General features: G+C 34.0%; 1 protein-coding gene across 4 annotated transcripts; it reads left to right on the plus strand.

Annotated features, from left to right (window-relative positions):
• The first annotated feature begins 4356 nt into the window (after positions 1 to 4356).
• stk33 (serine/threonine kinase 33) lies at positions 4357 to 27364 on the plus strand. 4 transcript variants are annotated; one of them, XM_015338043.2, is made up of 14 exons: positions 4358 to 4499; positions 12649 to 12698; positions 15708 to 15821; positions 16098 to 16211; positions 16487 to 16591; positions 17017 to 17155; positions 19383 to 19471; positions 20160 to 20247; positions 20995 to 21070; positions 21363 to 21475; positions 22939 to 23024; positions 23353 to 23616; positions 24554 to 24637; positions 25866 to 27364. In XM_015338043.2, exons 3-14 carry the CDS (start codon positions 15741 to 15743, stop codon positions 26082 to 26084), a joined length of 1458 nt encoding a protein of 485 aa, XP_015193529.1. In that variant the 5' UTR covers positions 4358 to 4499; positions 12649 to 12698; positions 15708 to 15740; the 3' UTR covers positions 26085 to 27364. The 4 variants fall into 4 exon arrangements, with proteins under 4 accessions (XP_015193532.1, XP_015193529.1, XP_015193530.1 ...); XM_015338044.2 differs by lacking the exon at positions 4358 to 4499 and adding an exon at positions 4627 to 4807; XM_015338045.2 differs by lacking the exon at positions 4358 to 4499 and adding an exon at positions 5202 to 5290.
• Positions 27365 to 27711: the final 347 nt, after the last annotated feature.

A 27711-nucleotide genomic window follows, 5' to 3' on the forward strand; every position in this document is an offset into this window, starting at 1 on the left:
GTGGCTTAACCAGTAAACGTGCTTGAGCCAGACCAGGCCTGTTGAAGATTGGACTGTCCCACTAGCCAACTGTGACTGGGAATTCCCCCCTCACTCAGGGCTTGTGGTGATGTCAGCACGGGACCTGCTAGCCCTGCAATCACTGCTAGACTCTCCTGCAAGGCCCTGTACAGCGCATCCTGCTGCATGTCAAGACAAATGGCTCTAACAAGAGGACTGACTGGAGGAGCATGTTTGCCTGGCCTTTTTCTCCACACTCAGTACAGGAGCTGAAATTAAAACAAGTAGCTGTTTTTTATTTTTTATTCGGGTGGGCATATAATGAATGAACAGTAAGCAAATTTGACAAAAAAAATAAAACAGCTAATTTTCTCAGCTTTTCTAAGTGCAATTTTTTTTTTATGATAGCTTTTGCTATTGCAATAAATAAAGCTGAATATTTAAACAGCCTTTACATGAACATAAATGTATGTATTATCAGAATCCAAGGCTAATTTCAGGCTTCCTTTGAAAGATTCTTATATTTTACTCTCTGCGTTCATTTTGTTTCCACACACTTCTTAATATCATTAAAAAGTCATCCATCACAGCTGGTCCTTGAGAGACCCAGTTCAATTAGTCTTACTGGTCACCTGTTTTGAAAGATTGGCAACACCTGTAAGCTGTTGATGAATCAGGCACATAATCTGTTCAATTAAGACAACTCTGGTCCCTGAGGGCTGAAGAGTGCTTAGATTTGAGTATTAAATGATCTCTAAATTAATTCAACAAATTATCTGTTTAATTGATCACAGTGGAATTATATCATGTCTTCCGACATGAACATTTAATGGTAACCTACAAAACCTGATGGACTGAGGCTCTTCAAGACCAATGCTCATGATCCCTGGTCTATTTTTTTTCTCTTAGACTCCAGTTTTGAATTTTGAGCTTCCTTGCTAGAAGTCCAACTCATAGTCAGTATTGTGTTTAATCTTCCAAACATGCTTCAGTTGTAATTCACACATCTACAGTGCCAAGAAAAAGTTTGTGAACCCGTGGGTGGTCCATTTTCTCCGGTATTTTAGAATTAAAATGAAGAATATGAAGATAACCTGATGAATCGTATAAGACATAAATATTGTACATAAGATATATTTGGATGATTTAATTATCAAAATAATCCTGTGTAAAGATCCTTGGGTATGTGAATTATTAGATTCAGTAACTGGTGCACCTCTGTGAGCTGCAATGACATGTTTCTTGTTACTGTTTATCAATCTCTTGCATCAGGTTTTATGACTTCTGGCTCAGTGTTCCTTACAGAGCTGCTTCTACTCTGTGACATTTGAGAGTTTTCTTGCGTGAACAGCTTGCTTCAGGTCTTGCATTTCAATGTCATTTAGGTCCAGACTTTGACTTTTCCAATTCAAAATATTAAATTTCTTCTTCTTCAGACATTCTGTTGTACAGTACATCTGCTTGTACAGTAATTTGTCTTGCTGAATAACACCAAATTCTTGATTTTGTCAATGGTGGTAAACTGTCTGGATCCTGGGACAGCAAAAACACCCCAGGCAATAATACTCCCACCACCATGCTTGACAGTCCGGGTGAGGTTCTTGTGTTGAAAGGCAGTCCTTGGCTTATGCCTTGCAAAATGTTTCTCACTGCATCCACAAAGTTCAACTTTTGACGTCTGTCCAGTGAATATTCTTCCAACAGTTATGTGGTGAATATAAACACTTTTGGAAAGATTGCATGGGATATTCTGAGCCTTTTCACTATCCTCATCACTGAAATTGGAACTGACACACAAAACAGCACATACAGCACACTCTGGCAGTATACAGAAAATCTCACATTCTTTCACAAACAGCTGCCAACTGTGAAGCCAAAAGGTGCAATACACAGTGTGAAAGATCATGAAAGAATACCTTTATTTATCTTGAAGTGTCAAACAATAAGCATTTCTGACATCAGAATAAGCTTAAAATAAAAGCTTTGATTAGAGAGTGAACACACTCTCTTTGAAAATAATCTTTCTAATTGTGGTGCAATTACATTTCCTTTCCTTAGAACAATAGTCACCACATTTAAAAAAAGAGACTCCTTTTAATAAGTGACAGTACTGAAAATAATTATCAGACCATATTAATAAAAGGTTTACTATTACGGCATTTTACAAATATACTGCTGTAAAGGGGAATATTTTAAATCCACAGTAAAACAGTTTTATGCCAGAGAAACATGATCTTATAAATTGTCTACCTCAAATGCATTTGCTACTGTATGTTACATGGTTTTGTGAAATATGGCTTTATCTATATTTCTTTGCCATTTTTATTGTTATCTTTTGCATACCACTGTAAAATGTAAGGTATACTAAAACAGCAGACACCTTTAACAAGTTGATGATATGGCTTAGCTAAAAAAAGTATTATCAAGTTTTGAAAACATGATAATCCATGTGAGTTTGTTTTAATCCTTTGAAATATAACCTGAATTGCAGTATTTAAGTTTTTATTATTTTCGAGTACAGCGTAGTAAGTAGTCAGTTAGAAGAAACACTGTGAACGTGAAGAACACATCCCCCAAAGCTGGATACTCTATTACTGCTCCCCGCCTCACAATCATCGTTCATCTGACTCCTGTTCATCCCCCAAGCTCGTCTCCATAGGTGACAGGGTGACAAGGTCTTCATTTCTTACACTTATGTAGCACTTTTCTGGACACTTGAAGTGCAACAGTATATCAGCAGATATTAGAATGTCACCTTCCTAGTGCTTTCAACTCCACATTAAAAACCTTCTAGTTCAGAAAAGCTTTTACTTAATTGATGTCTGTCTGCCCCTTCACTCTTCTACCACACTCACAACTGTCTTCTATGATTGTTTTTTCTTATCGTAAAAGCACAAAGAAGCTACTTTTAATTATGCTACTGTACATACATACAAGGCTTTATTATTATTATTATTATTAGTAGTAGTAGTAGTAGTAGTTGTACAAGGACAGGATAAGAGGTTATTCTCTCAGGTAAAGTTACTAAGGGAAGAAGTGACTAACACACTGCATCTTCCATCCTCTGGGTCTGAGAATAAAAAATGCTTTTGTTCTCCTTTGGTAATTGTAATTGGCTTCCAGTGCAGCAGATTTTCAGGACTGACACTAGAGGTCACTGTGTACCTCATGCAAATGAAATTGTCTGCCAAAGCTGAGAGAGACTACAGGAGGCAAGTACTGTAACTGGCTGTTTCCAACCTTGGAGGGGTGTTCTACTGATACCTCACTGAAGTGCATAGAAATAACAGTATAATATTTTTAAAAGTTTTATTAGGAAAAAGACAACACGCATCTAGCCACCCAGACAATATTGTGCTCCTAATCCTGTGCAAAGGCAATATAAAGGAAACGAAGCAGTTTATTCTTTGGAGACGTCTGCATCACAAAATATCTTGAGAAACGCAATGTTTTTCTAAAATGCTTTCTTTGATAACCGTATAAGAATAGTGTGATAACTTTTATTTTTAGAAATTAAAATAGAAAGAGAAAACCTTGAGATTCAATGTTTTCAAGTGGTGATTATTTTGTCTGAAATTATATTTTCCACAACCTCAAACAATAGTTTTTAATCCCGTATTCAAAATAAATAAATTTGTGAAAATGTCAACCTAACAATTTGCAATTTCGTAGATAAAATTCAATTTGCTTGCGAGAAAACTACTCTTCCAGATAACAGAACAATTGTTATTTATATTTGTTCCCCCCCCATATCAGTAGACTGCAAAATAACAGGAATAAAAATGCTTCTCAGAATAAAATATGCCACAGTTAATACCTGGGACTGACAATAGAAATATAAGTCTTAGCACGAGAAAAGTGTCTACATCAGTGGGCGAAAAACACTGCTGTTCAAAATGAAAACATTTTTTCAAAACAAACGTTTTGATGACTGGCGTAATTACTGTTTGTTACCGGTCCAAAAAGTCTGGTACTATCGTCTTAGCTTCTGTCCTATTTATATACTGCACCTGAGTGACTAATGAGAAACACTTTTCATTATACTATGCACCTGTGTAAGTTTAATGACAATAAAGTTGAATTGAATAATTGAAGGGGTTATACATAAAAGCTGGTACCAAAAAGGTTAAATACCTATTGTAATTAAAACATTTTCTTTATACAAAGTATATTTAATCAAATGTACATAGCAGACGTATAAAGGCATTTCAAAATACTCCAAGATAAATATTTTTGTATCCATATGTATTTATATTCTTGCTACAGATGGCTTCAAAATGTCTTTAATGTTACTGTAAAGGCATAGACCTTCGCTTTCACTTAATTGTAAAGGTGTCTTGTCACTTTGCGGCTACCGTAGTTCATTCATCTACTCTTTTCGCAAGTTAATACTTTCTGAAAGTGTCTGGTTTGGAAGACCAGTCTGAACGGTCAACAGATATCAAAGGATATAGCACAAGGACCCGAATTTTGAAATTCTGGTATATTTTACAATTAAGGTACGTGTATATATATATATTTGAAAGAACAAACACGTTTATTGTACATAGAAATAGTTATTCTAGTGAAAACTTCACTGTTACCATAGCAACAAACGCTATAGGCGTATTACAGTTTCCATTAGAATACAACCAGCTGAACAGTTCGTGTTTTATTTTTTGTTTTTATTAGCGCAAAAAATAGAAGTTAGATAACAGAAGTTAGTGTTTTTTATGATTCCGATGTTAAGCTGACTATAAAGTTAGACACTTCTTGCTATGCAAGTGGTAAATTATACAGTGTTATTTTTATCCCTTCGTTTTACCGGGTAAGTCAGTTGTGACCAAATTTCCATTTGCAAGGAATATTTTACTTTTATTTTTTTCTTTCCTAAAAATAACATCCGAGAGAGCACTCAGAAATGACAGTAATGGGTCTTGCAACTATACTTTTCCTCTGTGCACTGAAAGCATATAGCCAAGATTTTCGTTGAAGAGAAGAGCTTACTGCTACAGTCGTTTTTCAGTCAGTTAAATGGTAATGCAACACCGGGAAGGAAAACAGATCGTCACAGGGTTTTAAACGCTAAAAAACGTGTTTTAATGTCACAAAGGTGGTTTTAATCTTGTTAAGAGGGATCAGTCAGTGTTGGCAGTGTTGTTTACTTCACCAGGATTGGGAATTCTGCAGTGTAGCTCCTCTGGGGACAGTGCACTGTGTTTGTTTGTTGCTTAGAGTGATTTAAAAACAACAACAGTGACGGCTACAAGTAGCAAAAGATACACAGTATGCTGTATTTCGATTAAAAGTAGTAAGTTATTAAAGTTATTACAAATTTTTAAGGATTCAATAGATTTTTAATTTTAGATTGTTTATAAAGGACAACGATCCCCAGACGTTTTCGCGGTGTTATGGCTGACTGACAAATCTTTGTCACTTTTTGCTTTTGTCAACTTTCAAGAGGAAAGTTATATCAATAGTTGGATATCATTTCCTATTTAGATACTCTCGGTTCTGTTCTAAAATTAATTTTGGGGAGAAAGTTAATATGGAGCACAACTGAACCGTTTGGTTTAAAAGACTGTTTATTTTTGAACATGTTAATATCTTATTCATTTGATAATGGCTTTTTGTTCCTACCCTCTTTCATTCACTTCATGACCAGCTACTGTTGAAGGTGGTTAGACTACATTTGTGGAATCATACAGCACACTTTCCGCGTCTTGATGATCAATCTCCTCTTCTATTTAATTTCTCGAATAGTCTTCTGTGGACAGTGTATTTTGTTCTTTCTGGTTTTATAACCAAATAATATATGTACTTATATACTGTAATACCAGGAAAGTTAGCCCTCTTGTCTACCCATCTACTGTACAAATGTGGTGTCAGAAAGCACCAGTTTAGTGCTACTGTACATGCTACATCATGTTTATGAAGACTGGGAAAACTTTAAAGTTATTGATCAATTGAGCAAGGTAATAATTTCAATTAAGGGAACTCTTCTCCCCAAGAGCTGTCAGTTTCTATACCTAATGATTTTGAAATGACTTGTTTTAACATTTTACTGCCTTTTGATCACAATTACATTGTTTTAGGACTTTCTAAATTGGTAATACAATGATTAACTACAAACCCTGCTGGATTGTGGCACTCAAGGAGCTTGGTCAGAGATGCTAGCTCAAGTCCATTCAGTCTAATCTGTATTCCGAACAATCTAGACAATTATACCATTTAATGTACATAATTTATATTAAAATGTGATAGTTAATGAAATTATTTGTGTACTTATAGACACTGGCTGTTGTTTATGTGCTGATTTTATTGTGAGGCTTATATTGCTGGATTGTTATAATGTGAGTTTCTCTCACAAAATAGCAAATGGATGACCCTGATTTCAGTCTTCATGTCTGAGATGAAACATGTTTTGTCCACAAGTGGGGTTTTGAACCCAAACATCAAACATCAGTTGTGCATAAATTGTAAACTGCCTTTCTGTATTGTTGAGCTTTTTTACATGATGAGTTAGTGTTTCTATCACAACTGCCAATTATGAGACTAAATATTTATGCATGAAATTAAAGCTTTGAATTCTACTACAAAACCTTATGTTTTACACATTTTGACTGGAAGATTTTTCATTGCCATGTTGTTTTTTTAAAGAATGATGTTTTAATGAAGTCATCACTTTCTAAAGTCTAGCCTCTAACACATCTCTAAAAGAGGTTGTAGTTACAGTTTATAGTTTCTAATTTAGGAGAAAGTATTAAAATTGTCAAAATAATAATCCTCTTGTTGAAATATTGTGGCTATTTAAACCAATCTGTACAGAATTAATGAAATTATTTGAAAAGCTAATCCATAGCTAAAGTGGCGCATTAGTCAAAGTTAATGAAATGATCACACTTTGTGCTTTCAAGCCCAATTCCCAAAACAACCAGTATTTCTCTCAAAGCATTTCTGCATAAAGTAAAAATGTCATTAAAATAGTATCCAGTGTTTATCTTTTCCCTACAAATTAGAAGATGCCTTGATTAGATATACTGTAGTTTATGAATGTTAGATCAAAATTGCAGACAAATCAGAGAATCATATGACTTCAGTTTTCTCTGTGCTGCACCATTCAAATGAAAAACTGGAAATGCAAAAAAGTGTGACTTCAGGTGATTAATCTTTTATTCCATTTCATGCTGTTTTAAAACTCATCATATTATGGGCTTTACTGAGTACTTGATCAATTCCAGAACTCAATTCCCTATCAATTCAATCAAAAGCACAATTATACTGCGATATAGATAATGTCTAGTTTATTAAATGTTGTGAATGTTTTTGATTCTTTGGTATAAAATTCTAAAACTAACTAAAGTTTAGTTTCACTGTAATTGTGTCATCTGATCATCAGCTTTGATAGAAATATAAATGTAAGGTGCTTTGGCTAGACTAAACTATAAGCTGTGTTTGGATAGCTTCTATAAAGAAATGAACAGATTGAGCAATTAATGTGAGATTAGTCATTAAAACAAATGAGCTTCATAGCTCATAGTGAAATAAAATTAATTGCTCTTGGCACCTTGATACTTTTAAAAACTACACGACTCTTCTTGAATACTTTCATACTTTCTGCATCTCTTAACAAATGTACAGAGGATGTTTGATTAACACTGATATGTTTTAGATAATATACACCATACTTTTCAAAGTAATGATTTTGTTTGTTAGAATGATCAATCTAAGGAGGTTGTAATATTAGCTTGTATATTAATGAAGTAATTAAAAGAATAAATGTTCCCCTAACATGGTCCTACAGATTACTCGTCTTTAAAACAACTGATTGTTTTAAAGTGGATACCAACACCATTGTATTTGCAATGTAATGCTGAAGGAATATCTCAAAACTATGGCACAAACTCCAGTGTCACTGTTATGTCATTGCACTTGACCTTAATTCTCTAAATGGCTTAATTCAGAGCCTAAATGTCTTACTTGAAAACAACACTTTAAAATTACAACTACAGTATGTATTATAGAACAAGCAAATGGTTAATACACTGATTGAGCCCCCAGCAATGTTGGTTTTCCTAAGCAGTGCTCACGTTTGATCTCCTGATTCCCATTCAGTGTGATAAGCCTCAGGCTTTTGTTTTGATGTTCTGTGCAGCCTTGTTGTAAAATTTCATTATCGTGTGTGTTTATTATTGATTGGCATCAGGTGAGTTTGCCATTGGCACAGTACTATTGGTAAAATGAAGGAACAGTGTAGTGAAATTAAAAGTAATGTCATATACATTACCCTGAATAACAGAATATGTTCTGCTGAACCTAATCAGTTTGAGTGTGGGGGCTGTAACATGTAACATATCACAATATCACAATTTAGTGGTGGATCTGTGTAGTCCAAGGCAGGGTGAAAGACTACAAGATGATAACGATGAAATATAATTTGGTATTCCAGCAAATTTTGTTTTTATATTATTCCTGTATTGAACATTTTACTTTTTTTAACTCATCCAGATGTGAAGGTGAACCTTAAAGTAGATCTAATGATATCTCTTTATGTGCATTGAAAATAAACACATTAAAATAATTTCAGCATACAATTTAAGGAGTAGATAAACTGAATTAAAGAAAGTAGAGTATTAAACACAAAAATATGCAAATGGAAACTTGCCCATGCTCTGATTGAGATGTTTATAAAATAATATAGTTTTTTTCTTCATGCTTAACTTGTCTATAAGCATAAATGTTCATTTTGGATAAGAGTTGAGCCTCTGAAGAAAAACTTATTTGTTAAACCCTCTAAAATACATTCCATTGACATACTTCAATTCTGAGAGCGTATTCAATTTTTTAAACATCAGTGAGCATTAAAACACCTATTATTATGCAGGTTTCATGCCAGATAATTATATTTAGCTGGAACAGGTCGCTGGAAGTTAATTGCTGCTTGTATGAGGCTTAAATAATTATATGAGTTTCAAGCAGCTGTGTATTTCAGACAAAAGAAATAATTTCTTTGGCTTTTGGAATTTCAAAGTTAGTCTTTGTGGCTGCAAAACACTGCTAGTTTCATTTTGTCTTTGCTATTTTCCCCCAGTGACCTACTGTATACACTCCTGTCCTTTTACAAATATACAGTAGCAGTTGATAGAAATATTAAGTATAATGCCACATACTAAGAAATTATTCACCATGAATTGATATTTGTTTTGCATTTATAAAATTCAAAATTGTTGATCTTTTACATACTTATACTGTACATATTATTCTATTTTGAATGTTTAAAAATGTTTTCAAAATGCACACATGAAGGTGGTCTAAAGGATCTGTTTTTCTTTAGCTGAATAGTTGAATTACTAACATGTTTCTATACCGGACTTGATATGCAACCAGTAAAAAACCTGTAACGTGTAATCTCACATCACGGTGTTGTTTTGTTTAACAATCTGAGTTGAACTCTCTGATGGGAATCATGTTTCTATTAGAAGCTGGGGTGAGTGCACACTGTTCTGTGTTCTGAGCTGAGTTTTGTACTGTGAATATAAACATAAAATATCAGGAGAAACTGAGACATTGAATCATTTCTGTCCCTCATGTAATAAAATACCTTTAATGAAATGATACCAGACAGGTATTCGTAAGATCAATATAATCCTAGTAAGCAGATACTTCTTCATTCTGAAAAAAATAGCTTACTGTAAAGCAGCAGTATAGAATTATTTGTTAACATTGTATAGAGATAGAGCCCTAACTGACATCTTTGTAGTATCAATTTCCTTGACTTATGACTTTCCTTTACTCATATTAAGTGTATTTATATACACTGTATGTTATTGTTTTGTATTTGTAAGATTTACAAATCTTAGAAAGATAAGGTATTCTGTATGATTTTTATCAGACATTACATTAAAATACTTTTTTAAAGTGTATTACAAATGTGGCTTTTAAAATTGAAACAAATTGTAAACAATGCATTTTTGCAATTGCTAAAGCTTTAAAAAGGACATTCTACAGGATTTAGCCAGGAACTTGATTAATTCAATATAAACATACTTTCTAATTTGTTGAGTCTTATCTCCTAGCAACATGTTGAGGTCTATACTAAGCAAGTACTTGACATTCAGTTTCTCAGAAAAAGTGTTTCTCAAACCTGTAGAAACTCATTAGTCAAAGTGGAATGGACAGAAATGCTGTAATAAATGCTTTCCAAAACGTTCATGTTAGTTCTGTTCACACCTGTGTTTTCCTGGAGACAAACATAGGAGTACTTCCATTTATAGAAACTTGCAGCAATTCCCTTTTGTAAAAGGAACAACACGGTGTTGTATACTTAGCTCTTTTTTAAAGGCCGCCTTTTTGAATTCAGTGTTTTGCAGAACAATTCCTCCTTTTGAACAAAAAAAAATCTGTTAAAAAAATCTGTTTATAAATATTTAATATGGCTGTAGTTTCCAGATTTATTTTCTGATTTGTGTGTGCATGAAATCATATGCAAGCAACACATGAAAGAAATTAATAATGTCTAGGTGTAAAGTTAGCTTACTCATCATGGAAAACAAACCAGACAGAAGCAACACTGGATATTTTGACTGCTCTGTCTAGTATAAAACAGCAATTAGTAAATGCGATGATAAGGATAAAAAAATGTAATATTTTAACCAGAAATAATTAACCATGTTCCTTTGCAGTGCTTCTGATTTTTAGTCTTAGCATTCCTCATTTCTTTGGTAATGTAATTGCACGCTTCATTAATGCTCTACAGTTTATAATTTGTCATCACAGCCTGATGTCAATGAATAATTAAGCTGCAGATCAAGTGGATGAAACAGTCTGGTTGATGGAAGGAAACCTGTAGACACTTTAACTGTATAGGTATCAGGAAGTTATAAAGAGGCTTTAAATTATTTCCATTGTAAAGTGATTTGGGTCAGCTTTGCCCTAGCTGTTCTAGTTAGTGAAATCGCCCCCTGGTGGCGGTGTTATGAAAATTGTATCTAAGGAAGAATTTAAATGAAATGTGAGGCTTTATTAAAAAATGTACATGTTAGAAAACCTGTGCCTTCCAGTACTGTATGTCTGAAAAAGAAACAGACAAGTTAAACTCTAACAAATGCTGTCAAGTAAAGCACAGAAAAAGGCAGCAGCTGAAAGTACATTTGCTCAACAGAGAAGAAAGATAGTTTAATGGAAGGATGATTGCCAGTCCCTCCTACTATGTAAATTGACATCCAGCAAAGATTAATGTTTTATCTCTCTGTCTGTAAATTTCAGATGACTGCAGTCCTACCACTGCAGCCAGCCTTTTTTTCAGTGGACCAAACGTTGCCACCCCTCTAGTTGTTTTATTGCATACCTCCAGGCAAAAGAATTACTGTGTGGTTCTGCCTACATTGCTCTGGTCCTTCATTTTAATTAGCACTTAAAAATGTAAATCTATAAGCACACACTGTTCTGCTAGATTGAAAACGATAAGGCTCTTACTGTTTCATTATGGGCAGGATAATAATGGAAGTAATAAAGTTAATGTACCATATGGCAGGAAACGTTGTTTACACTTCACTGTTGCTACAAAGACAGACAGCCAATGTCAGAGGCGCGTGCACAGGAGAAGAAAAGGGAACTACCCACAGCTAGAATTATCTCTGTGTGTCCAGGCATCACTCCAGTGCCACATTTGATTTGTGTTTCAACTAAAACACGGCATCTCTTTTGCAGTCAAGGGAAACAATGTGTGTTTCCCTTTGCAAACAATCAGTAAATAAACACTAATGGGCTTTTGACAGTTTTGTTAGTGAAACGACAAATACTGGGGATCGATTACTGACATACAATCTGCTATAATTACTTGCTGCTGGCTGCTCTGAGATCTGTAAAGGCTGAGGAAGAACAATGGATTCTATCTTAGTTTTGCTCCATTTTTCCATTATTTATAAGGACACACAGTAACATGTCTTACTGTATGATATTCCACACAGTAAAATGTGGAATATGGGCATAGTAAACATTTTTTAAACTCTTACATTTTATTTGATATCAATATCAGAAAATACTAATATAATGCAAACAACTGATTCAAGTTGTAACACTTCATGAAAACTGGATCATAGAAATGTAGCAGACATTTAGTATCAGAAAACCTAATATTGCTGTAGAATTAGAGTATTTAAAGATATATACTATACCAAATCATTGCTAACATAAATTTGACTAATTCTGAGTGTTACAGTACAAGTCTCTGAAGGCATTTAATTTAACAGTCCGTGTTTTTAGTTTTCAATAATGTGATACATTGTCATCGGCAAATGTAATTAAGGGTTTCTTTTAACTGTCAGTAGAAGTATAATGGAATGCATTTAAAGCACTTTGAAGAATGCTTCTATTTAAACTGACAACACACACTACTGTACATTTGAATTATTAAAGCAGGAAATATAAAAGTAAAACACTAACTAAAAAAGAAATGCTCGGCTTTGGTATGATAAAAGAGTGCTGTTCAGCAACTGCTGTTTGTCTTCATTGTACTTTTTCTTTTACCTTTCGTGACATAAAATGCATCTTAAAACATTCAGTCACCAATATTGAGTACATCAGCAAAATATAATAAAAAGTAAAGATATGTTTAATTATTCATTGATATGAACCAATGATGAAATGATTCTTTTTTCTGTCTTACAGGTTTTAAAGGCAGTGATTGGCATGGAATCCTCCATTTGTTGCACACCTTGGTAAGTCTGTGTTTCCATCCTGCACTGTTGTGTCTTGACTTATCACTTCCACGATGTTTTATCCTGAGAGGAGCAGGATGAAACACTCCCGCAAGGTCCAGTGTATAGATGGACAGCAGATTACATTACTGTTCACTTTGGGACATCTCCAGAATACATTTAAATTCGGATTTCATAACCTGTAGTTTCCTAATGCTTTGTAGACTTTTGCAATCTTTTACCTGTGCGATCTGTGTGATTCATTGCTGTCATTTTTTCTTATATTCACATTTTAAATAGTTCTTTTACTATATCAATGATAGCTGTGCTTTGGAAAACAGGTTAGAAAAGTAATAAAAGGACTAAAGGACATATACTGTGCATGGGAAATAAATAAGTGTCAATTAAGCCAGTTGATGAAGCATTATACAGTATAATAGAGCCCACTCTTGTGTGTGAAACACCTGTGAATCCTGTGGCATTTCCTCTTTCAGTTTTGACTTGCCTTTTATGAGGCTATTTTTTGCTTTGCCTCCTCCCTTAGTTAGCATGGCTAAATGGAAGACACAACAGGGAACCAGAATATACATAATAGGAAATGCAGGTAAACTAATTCTGTAAGGTACATTAACATGAACCGCACAAGCAACACAGTTGATACAACTGCACAGCAGTGTACTAGTAAGCATGCTGCACAGTATAATGATAATATACAGTACATTTTCTTCATTCCAAACAGACATAAAAGGGTCTGAGATAACAGAGTGGAACCCCTACAGTGAAATGGCATTTTGAAAGGGCAGGAAACAGACGTTGCTTTCAGGTTACAGTAAAACTAAATTCAGCTTCATGGACATCATTGTTGGTAAACTTTAAACCCAACAATAAATGGTCTCCTGCCTCTTCTAAGGCTAGACCTTCTCTCTCCTCACTTCCCTGGCTCATCTGTCTGTTCGCTCTCCCTGTGAAACAGCCTATCCAATGCGAGCCTTCCGTCTGAAGACTACAGCAGAGCAAAGTATCGGGATGCAAGCTGTCTGGCACAAATTAACTTTGATTGAGGGTATTTTGATTTTCAGAGACCGTCACAATAATTTTGATTTGCGAACAGATGTGCCATAATTTAAAAGACAGGCTTGGTATTAATGTCTTGTCAGTGATAAGATAACATGCGAGAAAAAAGAGGTTAAAGACACCGTTGAATTGCTGATAATTGCTTTATATGTGGTAGATCCACTCTGGTGCTTTCACTCATCACTTGTTAATTTCTATACAATGAATTTGACTTTTGTGCTTTTTCCAGCGTTAAGTAAATTGTACTTAAAATAATATGTGCCATTTAGACTCTAGACCTAACACACACAACTTGTGGACCCTTTGAATAAAGCAAATCTATTGAAACAGGAAAAAAGAGAGGATGGAAATTTTAACAGCACATCTTGTAAAAAAGGGTATTGAACACCATCATGGAAAGTTGCTTAATTCATGTTACCTTAGAATTCTTTACTTTGGATCAAATTCCTTTTTAAACTTAATCTTTTATACCTGATAGTACTGTAGAGTTCTGTCAGTCTTCACTTTCAAACCCATTCCTGTTAATCAGATATTGTAATGAGACAATTAACTATTGTTTTATTTGCATTCATTTGGGCATTATTAACAAAAATCAAAGTCTGAAGACAAATTCTGTAGTGTATATAAAACTTAACCCCCATATTCAAAATTATATATTGAGAGTTAAATAATTATCTGAAACTAAGATAACCTGGGACTTTTTGTTCATGTATGTATTTGGTGGATTTCTTTTATCGAAGTTATATTATTGTACATGCACATAGATACATTACCTTGATATGACTACAATAAATGTTCTATTTTATTTTTTATGGCACAGCTGTTTATATGTTTATATTTTAAAATCATCACAGTTTTTGTCCTGTGCACACAATTATTGAAAGCTGTATTGTCTCTGAGAATTTGCCTTGAGTCAAGAGATCCAAATTACTCGACATGCAGTGTAATAGTGTCACAATGGCTTATATTGTAGAAGTGGTTGTTATTGATTTTCAAGCAAGGTCATTTAAGTTAAATTACTGTAAAAGAAATCCTGTGAAATGTTTTTTTTTTTACATTTTGAGCTTGAACACAAATCACATTTCTAAAATGATGTATGTTTTTGATGGATAAAGTTAGTTAATTTAATATTTAAATACTTGTACTAAGTGTACTAAGCATTTTGAATAATGTCTTAGTCATGATTATCACTTACTTGTAATATTAAAAATTAAAATGTTATAAGAATTAAATTTCTGTGCTGTGCACAACAACTCTGTGCACAGTTGTCTTTTATATCATAATCCTTTAATTAAAATTAATATTCATAATTTGTCATTATATCATACGTCTTACTTCATGTAGGTCAATAATATTAATAAATTATACTGTTTAATGTACAGAACTGTGCAGTTCTGGATTATTATATCTAATAAACGTTCTAAACTAAACTTTGATTCGCATGCAAGTTTTACTCCCTTGTGATGCAGTTCATTTTGATGCTTTTTTAAAGTAATGATTGGTTGAGTTCACCTCTTATAATTCACTGCTGGCTGATTTTCTGATTTGTTATCCAAGGCTCTTGCTGTCTTCACATATATCAGCCCATTCATGGTTTTAGAATTGCTGCATCCATGGTGGTTTTTACTGCTAGTCTGGTCTGACATTACAGGCCTCATCATTTGCATGAATATTTGCTTTTGCCTCTGGGTCTGCAAATGCGTCATGTGGGTTGTGGGTGTACTATTGTGTGAGTGCTTCATTTTGTGAAAGTCCCTTATTAGTACTTACAAGATTAAAGTGCAGTGAAAAAAGCTTTAAATCAATTACATTGAACAATGAAACAAATTTTGTTTTAAAAGATAACCTTATTTGGAGGTTTCCGTTAGTGTGTTTAAGGAAAGTGTGCGGCGATTCTATTTGTTGATTATGTTTTGTATGTGTGTTTTACTTACCAGTGTTGTGTTTCATCCTTAGATGCAGAATATACATGTTTCTAAAGCTTAGAAAATGGCCTCCCAGTGGACACGTTCTAACAGTGCAGAGAACAAGGTGCCACACACTCGAATGGAGGATGAAGCTGCTATCCAGGTACAGTACAATGACATTTACAGTAATTATCATGGGCACCATATACCTAAGGGAGCTCATTTAGCCAGACACTTAGACTGAATGCATTTAAGTGCAAATAATCTTGCACTTCTAGAGAACAGAAACTGTTTTTAAAATGGCAAGTGTGAACTTTGAAATCCAGTGCTACCTTTACTGACTGAAGGTGCTTATACAGATAATGTATATTGTATCTCTGTTTCAAAGTTAATTTATTTGCTGTGAAGTACCTTTATTGTTTCTGTTTTACTTCTTTAGCAAATATACACATTTGGGAGGAAATTAGGTCAGGGTAGCTTTGGAGTAGTCCATGAAGCCAGTCACATTGAAACACAGAGGAAATGGGCAATCAAGAAGGTGAACAGAGAAAAGGTAAGTGCCCGCATGTCACAACCTGACATAATCATAATATGTTTTCACTATAGTAGTATTACATTCTGCTACTCAAATCAGTTATGCACTGTGCAGCTTTTGTTTTAAAAAAGCTGTAATGTTGTTGCAGAGATTAGTTATGAGTAATGAATCACTTGACATACCGTGTTCTGCATTCAGTTGTGTTAAAAACTGAAAGTACACTCAGATATTCTTCAATTCAGACACTTTAAAACGAGACACAGAAGCACAGTGAAGTGTGTTCTCTAACGCAGGCTGGGAGCTCTGCTGTCAAAATGCTGGAGCGAGAAGTTACCATACTAAAGCGCGTTAACCATGAACATATCATACATCTAGAAGAAGTGTTTGAAACACCAAAGGTAAGTATCAGGAAACAGCTGTGTTTACAGAACCCTAAAAAGTTCATTTTAAGGCAAATGCAAAAATACAACATAAAAGAATTAATGCAATCTTTGCACCCTACCCTACCCCCCCATCCCCCAAAATCCCCACTTACCCCCTCATAAATATTTCCCACCTGCTAGTTTCCCACCAGAGAAAATGAGAAAGTGACATTCTTTTAACCTCAGAATAACCAAACCACACTCAATATTTCCAATTCAGTTTTTTTTTTATTTTAAAATGAATGCTTTTAAAAGAGACTTAAAAACATTATGACATCTTAATAAAATATATTGCAAATCCATAAAACAATGTCTTAGGTAAATACATAGGTGTTTTAAAATAGACGTCTGAAAACATCAATAGCTACTAAATCCCTTCCGATTCTTTATTCTGATTACAGAGGATGTACCTGGTGACAGAACTCTGCGAGGGAGGTGAACTGAAAGAAATTCTGCAGAAAAATAAACGCTTTACTGAAAATGAGACAAGACACATAATTTGCAGTTTAGCAGGAGCTATAGCATATCTGCATAAAAAGGGTAATTATTTCTGGGGGCGGGGGGATCTAATAAAGTATTTTATAATGGCAGTAAAACTGATTTGTTGAAAAGTTACACATTCTGTACATAAAGAATAAGATGTAAGAGTGTAGTTGTAACAATATACAATTTTTTAAAAAAGTCTGAAAGACAGAACAAGGAAGATAATGTTGTTGTGAAGTGAAAACCAAGGTATATGAACAGAAATTTAAAAAATCTAATTTATTATTTTTTTATAAAAATAGGAATTTCAGGTTGTATTTTCAGTACTCGAGGGTAGACTAAAATAAGACTTTAAGTGCTGCTACAGCTACAGTACCACACTACAATAGCTCTTACATTAGGTCATGGTAATAATTCTTCAATTATAGATTTATGTTTCACAGTCTGCTGTAGTAAAAAAACTTGAACACACTTTACAACAAAATCTATTGAGAACATGAAACTACAGTATGGAGCTTTCTTCCTGCAGTGCAATATGCAGAAATATTTTTTTTTGCTTTTTCATTTTTTCTAATTGTGCAGGATGGAATCACTAATACAGCTCATATTTTCTCATTAAAGTGAACAAATGTTAACAATGACAGTATAGTTATACATCAATAACTAAAGCGAGATGTTCTTATCTATTATGTAGTGTTAAAACAGATTTGAGAAGGAACTCTAAAAATGTAGTGCTGTAATGCTAATAGGTAACACTATGTACGGAGCCCTCGAGATTTGTATTCATTGACATCTCATAATAAGAAAGCTGATGCTACATTATGACTTAAAGTTATTACAGTACCTCACTGGTTTTAATAATGAGCTAATTATGAGCAACAGCCTGCCACGAAAAATGTTGCAGTCAATTTTAATTGAGTGTGATGAGTTTATTTAAAGATGATATGCCTTTTTTTCTTTTTCATTTTTAAAACTCCAGTTCAGCAAAACTGTTAGCATACACTTTAGAAGTAATTTAGGACACTGCTTGAAAATGAGATACTATTACATGCAGCTAATGAGTCATTTACTGCTGGAAGGGGAAGAATACTGATTAATAGGTGCATTTTCATACTAAAAGTCCCCATGAGGTTGTAGGCCTTATTTGTAAATTAACAGTAAATGAAACCACCAGCTGAGCATTGTTAGGATGAATGTTTGCTTTGCTAATGCCTGAGTAATAAAATATTTAAATAAGAAATGGCATATTAATTATGTCTCGTCCAAATATACAGTTAATTTCCATTGCTTTGTGATGTTAATAGAAGGCCTTGTAAAAGCACATGCACTTTTACTTGGATTTTTTATATTGATAACACACAAGCAGCTCGTGACTATCTACCACTAAGGTTCCATCTTTCCAAAGTTATAAAATGCTCATTTTTTACAGGTAATAACTGGCCTATTAGCTCTGCTCATATCTCATTATCTCAAGAGGAATATCTAAACTGCATCTAGGGTAATCCTGAATTTTGCAGCAATCAGTGTAAAAAACCTGAAATATCTTATTTTGCTTTCCACTAGCACAGATGAAAACCAAGGTCTCAATATTTGTTTGTCTTTTAACATTTTTTAATCTTCATTTCTATTTAGGTAGATAGTCTTTCAGACAGCCTTTGCCTTGAAATGCTCTTCACTACCTAGTAATTCTTAAAATCACAGATTCAGACACACATTTCATGGACTACATACACTTCGATACTTATTTTCCAGTGCCAGCATCCATTGTAGCATTTTAACTCTTACAGTTTGTATTCACTGATCATGTCATAAAATACATATTTTTCGGCGTTCTACACATAAACAAGTTCAAGCCTTCTCTACAATACTGAATTATACATTTGTGAAAAGAAAGGAAAAAATTGTTTTGCTGAAGAAAATTTCTGTTCCATTTGCTCACATTAATGTTAATGGTTTTGTGGGAGAAAGATTGTTGCTTAAATTCTTAAGCTTCCGACTCTCATATACTAAATGTTTACTTTAGACTAATGTGACAAGCTTTCAGTTGCCTCATAGTGAAGACTGTATTTTATATTTATATGCAGTCATATTATACATCTATTCTGCAAATGTTAGTAGTAGAGAAACTTTAGTATCTCAACCATTAAGCATGCTTATTTAAAGAACACATTGAGCTTGATAGATCAGATATTGCCGGTTTGAATCTGGGCTATGTCACTTGTTGACTATGACAAGAATTCTTGGAGCAACAGTATTTAGCCAAGAATCTGTTCTTCTTTTTCAGATATTGTACACCGGGACCTAAAACTGGAGAACATTTTAGTTAAAAGTAATCATAATGATAACGGGAATGAAATGATGCTTAACATTAAGGTGAGAAATGAATAAAAGCAATGGGGCAACTGTTGTTATTAACATCTTCTTCATACAGTACTTTATGAGAATTTATCTAGATCACCTTTAAGGATAAAATATATATGTAGTACCTTCTGTCTTAGGTACTGCTCTACAGTATATCTGGAGCACAGGGTAACATATAAATCAAATGCAACTGCAGTGCTTTAAGACACCAGCTTTGTGACCTGCAATAAAAACTTCTTATCTGCAAGAGATTGGTCATTTCTAGAACATATTTGCTATACTTTTATTTATAATACCTGCCACAAATCACTGTATGTTGTACCTATAGCATAAATTATGGAGTGAACAAAAGGGTTTGTCACCCAACCAATATTATGCTTTCAAAGCGTTTGCTTTTATCTTATCTGATAGTCAAACAACACTGAATAGAAACCATCCATGAAAAGTAACAGTGAAATTTTGAAAAAGTACAACAAAAAGAGCAGTACCATTATCTGAAGCGAGCTTTCATGAACAGTTAATTAGCAAATAATATATAACAGGGCAGCCAAAATAAAAACTAAAATATCTACAGGCCAGAAGTCAGAACTGTAGGGCCCAAATATGGAGTTTGATTCATGTTTTATAAAAAAAAAAGTCAGATTATTTTAGTACTTTAGTTTTCTGCTACATTTTCCTGATTGGCCTTTTGTGTTTTCAGGTGACAGATTTTGGTTTAGCGGTGCAGAAAGGTGGGGTTGGCAGTGAAAACATGTTGCAGGCAACATGCGGTACGCCTGTTTATATGGGTAAGACACGTAGTTCATTCACTGCATTACAGTAGTTTCATGTGGACTAGTTTAACAGCCTAGCATCAGCGTAGCAAATGTTTTTTTTATTTAGATGCTAGGGTGTAAGTACATGCAAATTGTTTAAAAATACTTTTGAGTTTGTATTCAGTGTGTTGGAGTTGAAACAACAGATGGTATAATGATGCTGCAGAGGAAAATTCTCGTAAGTGTGATTTCAAGATTCCTGCCTAGAAAATAAGGAGTCTATTCAGTTTTATTATTTATTATAAGTTATAGCTTTGACTTGGAATTTCATTGCAGTTAGGCAATGCCTTGCCTAAGTGAAAGTTTCAGACTCTTGATTTTCTCCATCAATAATTTTCTTGCCTTGATGATTATAAACTAATGTTGTGCTATGGAAACAGATCCTTGAGTAAGTGTGATTTCATATAAGTTATTTTCTTTAATGGAGAAAAAAATCACATGTGAGTTGAAGAAATGAGAAAAAACAACAACAACCCTGCAGCCTAATCAAGTGTATGCAAAAACTCAAGCAAGGAAAATGCTGTTAACTTGTAATTGATCCAATTAATCTAAATTGCCTCTCTCTTCATTCACCCTCTTGGAATATAATTTCCAACAGGGAAATTCTTAGAGTATTAGTCAAGTTTGGGATAGAATGGATTGGAATCATTTAACATTCTTTAAAAGCTTATAATTAATTAATCTTTGATTAATTGTTGTCTCTTCTTTTTCTGCCAACAGCTCCAGAAGTTATCAATGCTCATGACTACAGTCAGCAGTGTGATGTGTGGAGTATAGGTGTCATCATGTACATGCTGTACGCACTTGTTCCTCATCACAGAGCATAAGTGCTTGGTGCATACGTTTGGTTTGTGATATGGGGTTGTGACTTATACACATCTGAAAAAATGAAAAAAACTTCCAATACGTGATATGTGGATCTCTATTCAATTGCTTTGATGTAGTAAAATTCAATACAAGTAAAAATAAAAAACAAGCAGAGCTTTATCTAATATTCTTTATAATAATATTTTATGTCTGTACTGTAAATAACATGATTGGATCTATTATTGTTATGGTTTACCATATGCCAAAAACCTCGCCCTCAGACTCTGTGGTGATCCACCTTTCATGGCGACTTCCGAAGAGAGGCTTTTTGAACTCATCAAAAAGGGAGGCTTACACTTCACTGATCCAGTCTGGAAGACAATAAGTGATGGAGGTGTGCTTAACCATAAGAGAAAACAGTTTTCTTTTGTTTCCTTTGTTGTAGTTGGATATTGCTAAATATATTGTTTGAAAGTACATATCATGCTGTTCTCCAGCACATCGATCCTTATTAGAAACTTAGAAACCTATTTTAAAAATCCCATATTGTATGTTATACAGTACGTCGTTGTGACTGAACATGTTTATGCATACACAACATCACAAGAAACACAACCCCAGATTCAATGAAAATATTTGATCAGGTAACACTGGGTTTATTTGTATGTTTCTATCATGCAATTACAGTACTTTCAATTGTGAAGTTTTGCCTTACATAAGTATATGTTTATTAGCATTATTAACTCAAACATAGCGACAGTGTGACATATACAGTAGTTGTACAAAGTGATGTTCCCACATTCATTTTTTTGAGAAAATGTCAGACCTGGAAGTGACTGATATTGATGTACACATCTATCTTAATTGTCCCGTAGGTGTGCTGCTGGGTTATAGAGCTAGGTATCACTATTTCATTATTATACATCTTTAAATATTAACACTGACCAGTCTATTGTAGTCTACTTTTTGGACATTGGTAATAAGATTCATTAGTTATTAAAAACTGAGCTGCAGAATGTGATAAAGGGAACAGGATGTTAATACAAGTTTGAGTGATCATTGGCACACATTATCTTCTTAAAAGATAAAGGAATAATGTTGCTGTTGTTGCTGTAACAACATGGTCAACATAACATTATTTTTCACAACAAGAAACCAGAACCTTATATTGGCATGGCAATTAACATTGCTACATTGCAGCTCTGGACACTAGGTTAAATTATAGCCTCAGGCTGTGTGTACAGATTCTGAATGCTCTCTCCTTGCTTGAGTTTTTGACAGAAGCATGCTGGATAGGTTTGATTGGCTATTCTATGCCCTTTCTGTGAGGCTCAGTAATAGACTGGTGTCCCATCACATTCAACATGGTTGAGTCCTACTGTAAATTGTGCCATATACTTCTGGGACAGCCATCACCTTGGGGTAATGGAAGGAACTTAAACCACAAGCCGGCTCACAAAACTGGACTTCCAACACCAAACTGTGGCCTTCTCTCATTTGTAACCTTATGTTCTCAGTGCTTTTGACCTAAGTAAACATAGAAGTTTTGTGGTTTCTCCATTTTAAAATACATTCACATCTTTGACTATGCAAGCACACACTTTCTACCAATATGTATTGTCCTTTCATTCTCAAAAAAGTGTCATATACCTGTACAAAACATGAGAGTTTAGCTTATTCATTTAGAATTTTCAATTATTATTAATAATTAGGCTAAGCTATGTGTTGCATTTCCAAACTAATAAGTGAAGTCAGCCGAGTCCATTTGATCATAAGGCAATTCATTCTTCTCAGATTCTGATTTTTTTAAATAAGGTACATTTTGTTTATGAATATTGTTTCTCCATCCTCCTTTAGCCAAAAATGTGTTGCAGTGTCTAATGAAAGTCGATCCTGCTCACCGCCTCACAGCCAATGAACTTTTGGATAACCCTTGGATCACGGTAAGTGCATTTGCTCATCTGATTTTCAATACTGTACACATAAATAAAAAATAACACAGAACTGAATTAATGTTATTATTACATAGTGTAGCGAAGTTACTTTTTTTTTCCTTAAGCCAAAAAACGTATTTTTTACCGCAAATTAATTTTTGAATTAAAGTAGTTAATAATAAGAACTGTAGTTTAAATCCAGGTAAATGTAGCCTTTTATTATACAGTATATTCAAAGATGGCTAGCTACTTTAATTTGTACAGTTGTAAGTGACTGAAATCCCAATGTGTGTGAATCGTAATGTAATCTAATGATTTGGATGGATTATTATAATAGGGTGACACATCCACCCCAGCTAGGCCTTCTAATGTACTGGAGATGATGAAACAGTTCAGAGATGACCCTGATGACATAGACAATGGCAGTCTTGAAGATGACCTCAATGGATTATCACTGAAGTCGTCCCAGGAAGATGCCTTTCAGCCCAGGGATGTGATAGATCAGAGGTGTAGTTCAGCTGGCAGTAATGGTGCTTCAGATCTCAACGTAGAGATGGATACTGACAGTGGAAGTAGCAAACCATCTACTCCCACTAAACAGGTAAAATAAAAGCCTTAAAAACATTTCACATAGGCATATTTGAGAACAGAGCCTGGATCACAGTTCTGTAATAACAGTGCATGTCAGACATACAGACCCCTTGCTCTTTTAAGAGAATGCTTAAAATTAAGCTTTTAGGGTGCTTATGAAAAAGCCACACTACACAGTAGATCAAATAGGGAAGTGAGAAAAATGTTTTACCATCTGAATTAAGTATTATCTTTAGGGGTTGTGTAAATCCAGATTAGAATTTAGCTTAGACCCTATTCTTACAAATAATGCCATGGAATCTTTAATAACCAAGGTGTCAAGGCATTTCTTTAGTATTTAATCAGATGCATGTTCTTCCATTAGCACAAAGCTCCCACTCACAACTTTTGTATTTAGGGAAGAGTGTCACCTGTACCCACATAACAACACCTACAGTATTATACAGTAGTTGCAACCTCGTTTTCTTTAGAGGTCTCCAGTTTCTGTACTGACCAGGTCAAGCCTTGTGTGGCTTCTGAGATTTAATGAGAGGGTAGAAGGGAGTAACACTTCTTAGCTTACTGAAACAACTTTATGGTAAACTGCACCAATGGCTACATGGTGAACACATTTCAATGGACAAACAACAGTGCCTAATGTCTGAATTTGTATTTACAATAAATCATATTGCTCTACTGTGCACTTTTCATACTACAGTAAAGTGCATTACCACATTGTTGCATGATCTCACCAATTAGTTGCTTCTCTGTCTGATCTTCTGGTGCAGAGTAGCTGTCATGCATCACCAAAGTAGGTATGTAGTAGGTGATGTTTAGTTTGTTTATTTTAGTGTTCCTTAAACAGTCAAGAATGCAAAATCTCTTACAAAATAATAAACCTGAATGTACATTTTACTGCTCTTTTACTGATTATTATATAAACAATTTTCTTTGTTCACCCTGAACAGATACAGAAAAAGAAGACTCTTACAAGTTCATTACCCAATGGCATTGTGAAAAAGAATGGATCAACTCTAAAAACTTGTAGCACTGTGAGTACCTTTTTTCCTTCTTTGAAAACAGCTTTCAAAACACGGTATATTGACATACTATAAAGATTATGAAATGGAATGTTAATAAATAAGGTTTCTGTCCATCAACATATTTATATTATTAAAACTTATTAAAACTTTATCTTAGAATCTGAAGCAGAGACACTTTTTTTTGTCTTCATCTTTGAACTTCTAAACAAATCAGGCCTCAAATTCTTTTTTTTTCCATGCTGCTTTCCCCCATTTGATTATACCGTATTTGCCTCTTTGTTTGCTACAAACCATACAGTATATCAACCTGTGTGTGTTATAACAGGTAAATATTGTGTGTGAAACTATGGAGCTGTTTGTCTTACTTTCCTGGCACTTAAGAGCCCACACCCCTTTGAACTCTTATTGTTCAGAGTTTTCACAGAAAGAATTATATAAACACAGCTAAGGAGTTGGAAAATATTTCTATCTTCGAACAATTAATTAACATACAAATTGTGGCTTTTCTAAGATTTACATACAATAATGTTATAATAATGACACCCGAAGAAAGCTCCACAGCTGAAACGTTGTGTTTTCTTGATCTTTTCAGCATGGAATAAAGCTTTACTTGTTCCTTTACAATAAAGTTATCCGATGTAAAAAGTGAAACTATTTGGTTTTACAGAATAACACATAGGTAGACTTTTAATTTCTGTATAATGTGTTTCCGAACAGAATGGCTTTTCATCCTAAAATATGAAGCAAAAAAGCACAAAGAAAAAAAGATTCCTTTGTTATCTATCTTTGTTAATATTTTTTTAACGTGAAGCAGTTTCCTTTGTTTCACCACTAGATGGAACCAGTATTACCAATGAAGAACTAAATCTTCAAATACCTGCACAGAGATGGTAGAACTGTTTGTTTAGATTCCTTTAACCCTTCAAGACCTGAGTTTTTATTTTTGTGCAGAAGAATAGTAAAAAGTGCTCATATTCTATAGGATCATGTATTCACATCTGAGAGGTGACCTCGGACCAGTATGCTCTTTGAATATGCAGCCTAATGTAATTTCTCACTGAAAATCTTAGTTTTCTAGTAATAGTAATCCAGCTCCTCTTAAAATCCCAGATTCAGACTTTTTCTACTAGGAGGAATTTCAGGTCCTGACAGGGCATAAATGGTTAAAAAGAGTACAGTGTAAATTCAGTTTTTATGAGGTAAGTACTGGTGGAATTTATTCATTTCCCTTTTCCAGCCCTCCACAGGTGGAAAAGTTTCCAACTTGGCAAATACAAAGCGGACAACACAGCAGGACAAATGGGAGTCCAGTCCTCATAGCCTTGGACCTGCAGTAAGGCTGGCTTCCTTTTCAGTGAAGGGGGAACTGCACAAGGCGCCCATCCCTACAAGCCACAGTTCTGGACACAAACACTCCAAACATACTGCCATTGCAAAGTCAAAAAAGACAGCATAGAGCCCACAGAGAAAGTAGCATCAGTTGATAATGTAAAGCAAGTGCCAAAGGAGACAATACTGTAAAAGAAAAAAAACACAATACAATATAACCAGAAAAATAATAAATGCACAAAACACAAGAAACAGCCCAGAACATGTTTGACTGTTAAGCAGAAGGTCTCTAGTTCTGCTCTCTAAAATACAAGTCATGTGAAGATTGAAATAAAATGATGGATGTTAGAGTATTTTACTTCTAATGTAACAATGGATTGTATTTTCTGATGTGTATAACATAATGCAAAAGAACGATTCCTTTGGGGTGCTCATAAGGAAAACTGGTGTGCATCACGTGGTAAATTGATTTTTCACATTGTTGATTGTCTTGCAAATGTGGTTTAATTTCAGTATTGTTAACGTGTGGAAACTAGAGTGATTTTTTTATATTCTCTATGCTTTGACTTACTTGTAAGCCAATATTCTGGAGGAAAAATGTGCTGTATGCACCTGCCACATGTACCAAACTACTTTTTTTCTATGAACCATATTTGTAGATAGCTTTATTCTTGAACGGACTACATGTAATAATTTACTGGAGCTTTAAAGTGTCTTTGCTTAGGTTAAATATTGACACTACCTTAAGTAACACCATTTTAAAGCAAAAGAATTAAGCTGCATATTTTTCAAACTCTTGAATAATTTAGCAAAATGAATTCCCTGCGCACTGGAGGAGTAACTTATCATTAGTGGAATCTTTGATACAAATAATTACCACATGGGTCTTTGCATTCAGAAATGGAGTTTACTATATGTATCTTATTGTATTATACTGTATGAGATTGTACATGCTGTATCTTTGGTTACATTTTTAACATCCTGTTCAGGCATTCTTTTAGTTTTTGTAATTAAATATCTTGTTTAAAAAAGAATAAGCAGAGCTTAAAGAAAGGGTTCACATCTCGTTTGCAAATTTTTGGTGTTGAATTGACCAGTAATACACATTTTTTGTAATACAGGGATGGATTACTATTGGTAGATATTTCTTTCTGTAAAGGTAAACTCTATGTAACAGACATATTATGTAAAAATGTGTACACCTGATAATTAAAAACAGCTGGATTTAACTTTGCAATTACTGAATGTACTGTAAAAGCCTTAATACTCATACAGAGTTGTGGCTCAATCCTACTCTGCCAAACTAAAAAAACCCTGTATCGTATCTGCTGTTTGCACATCTGTAAAGGCTGTTGGATTAACTGTACAAAATTCTGAAGTGAAATTAAACTTGTTACTTAGAAGTAATTCTGTATTTGCTCCTGCTGAAGAGTCGTCTGTGTTTGCGTTTGATCTGATTTATAGCTGATACATTGCTTAACATCATGAAATTGGACTCTGTAGTACAGACATGAGCATGATCACTTCAGTTGAAAAAATATTCAATAATAAAGAATGAATGGTCTCTTAGTTAATAAATAAAGTCTTCAATAAAGTTTGCTATAAGCGTAAATAAACCATTTAATGAAAATAATTTAGGAATGCAGCAAAATGAAAAAAAAAATTCTCAGTTTCATTCAAGCAAACGTATAATATGTATTAAAAAGTATGACCTATAGGTAAACAGGGCTACCAAACTAATGGTAATCTGCGTA

Source organism: Lepisosteus oculatus, chromosome 21 (assembly GCF_040954835.1).
Source record: "Lepisosteus oculatus isolate fLepOcu1 chromosome 21, fLepOcu1.hap2, whole genome shotgun sequence".
In the NCBI taxonomy this organism is placed as follows: Eukaryota; Metazoa; Chordata; class Actinopteri; order Semionotiformes; family Lepisosteidae; genus Lepisosteus; species Lepisosteus oculatus.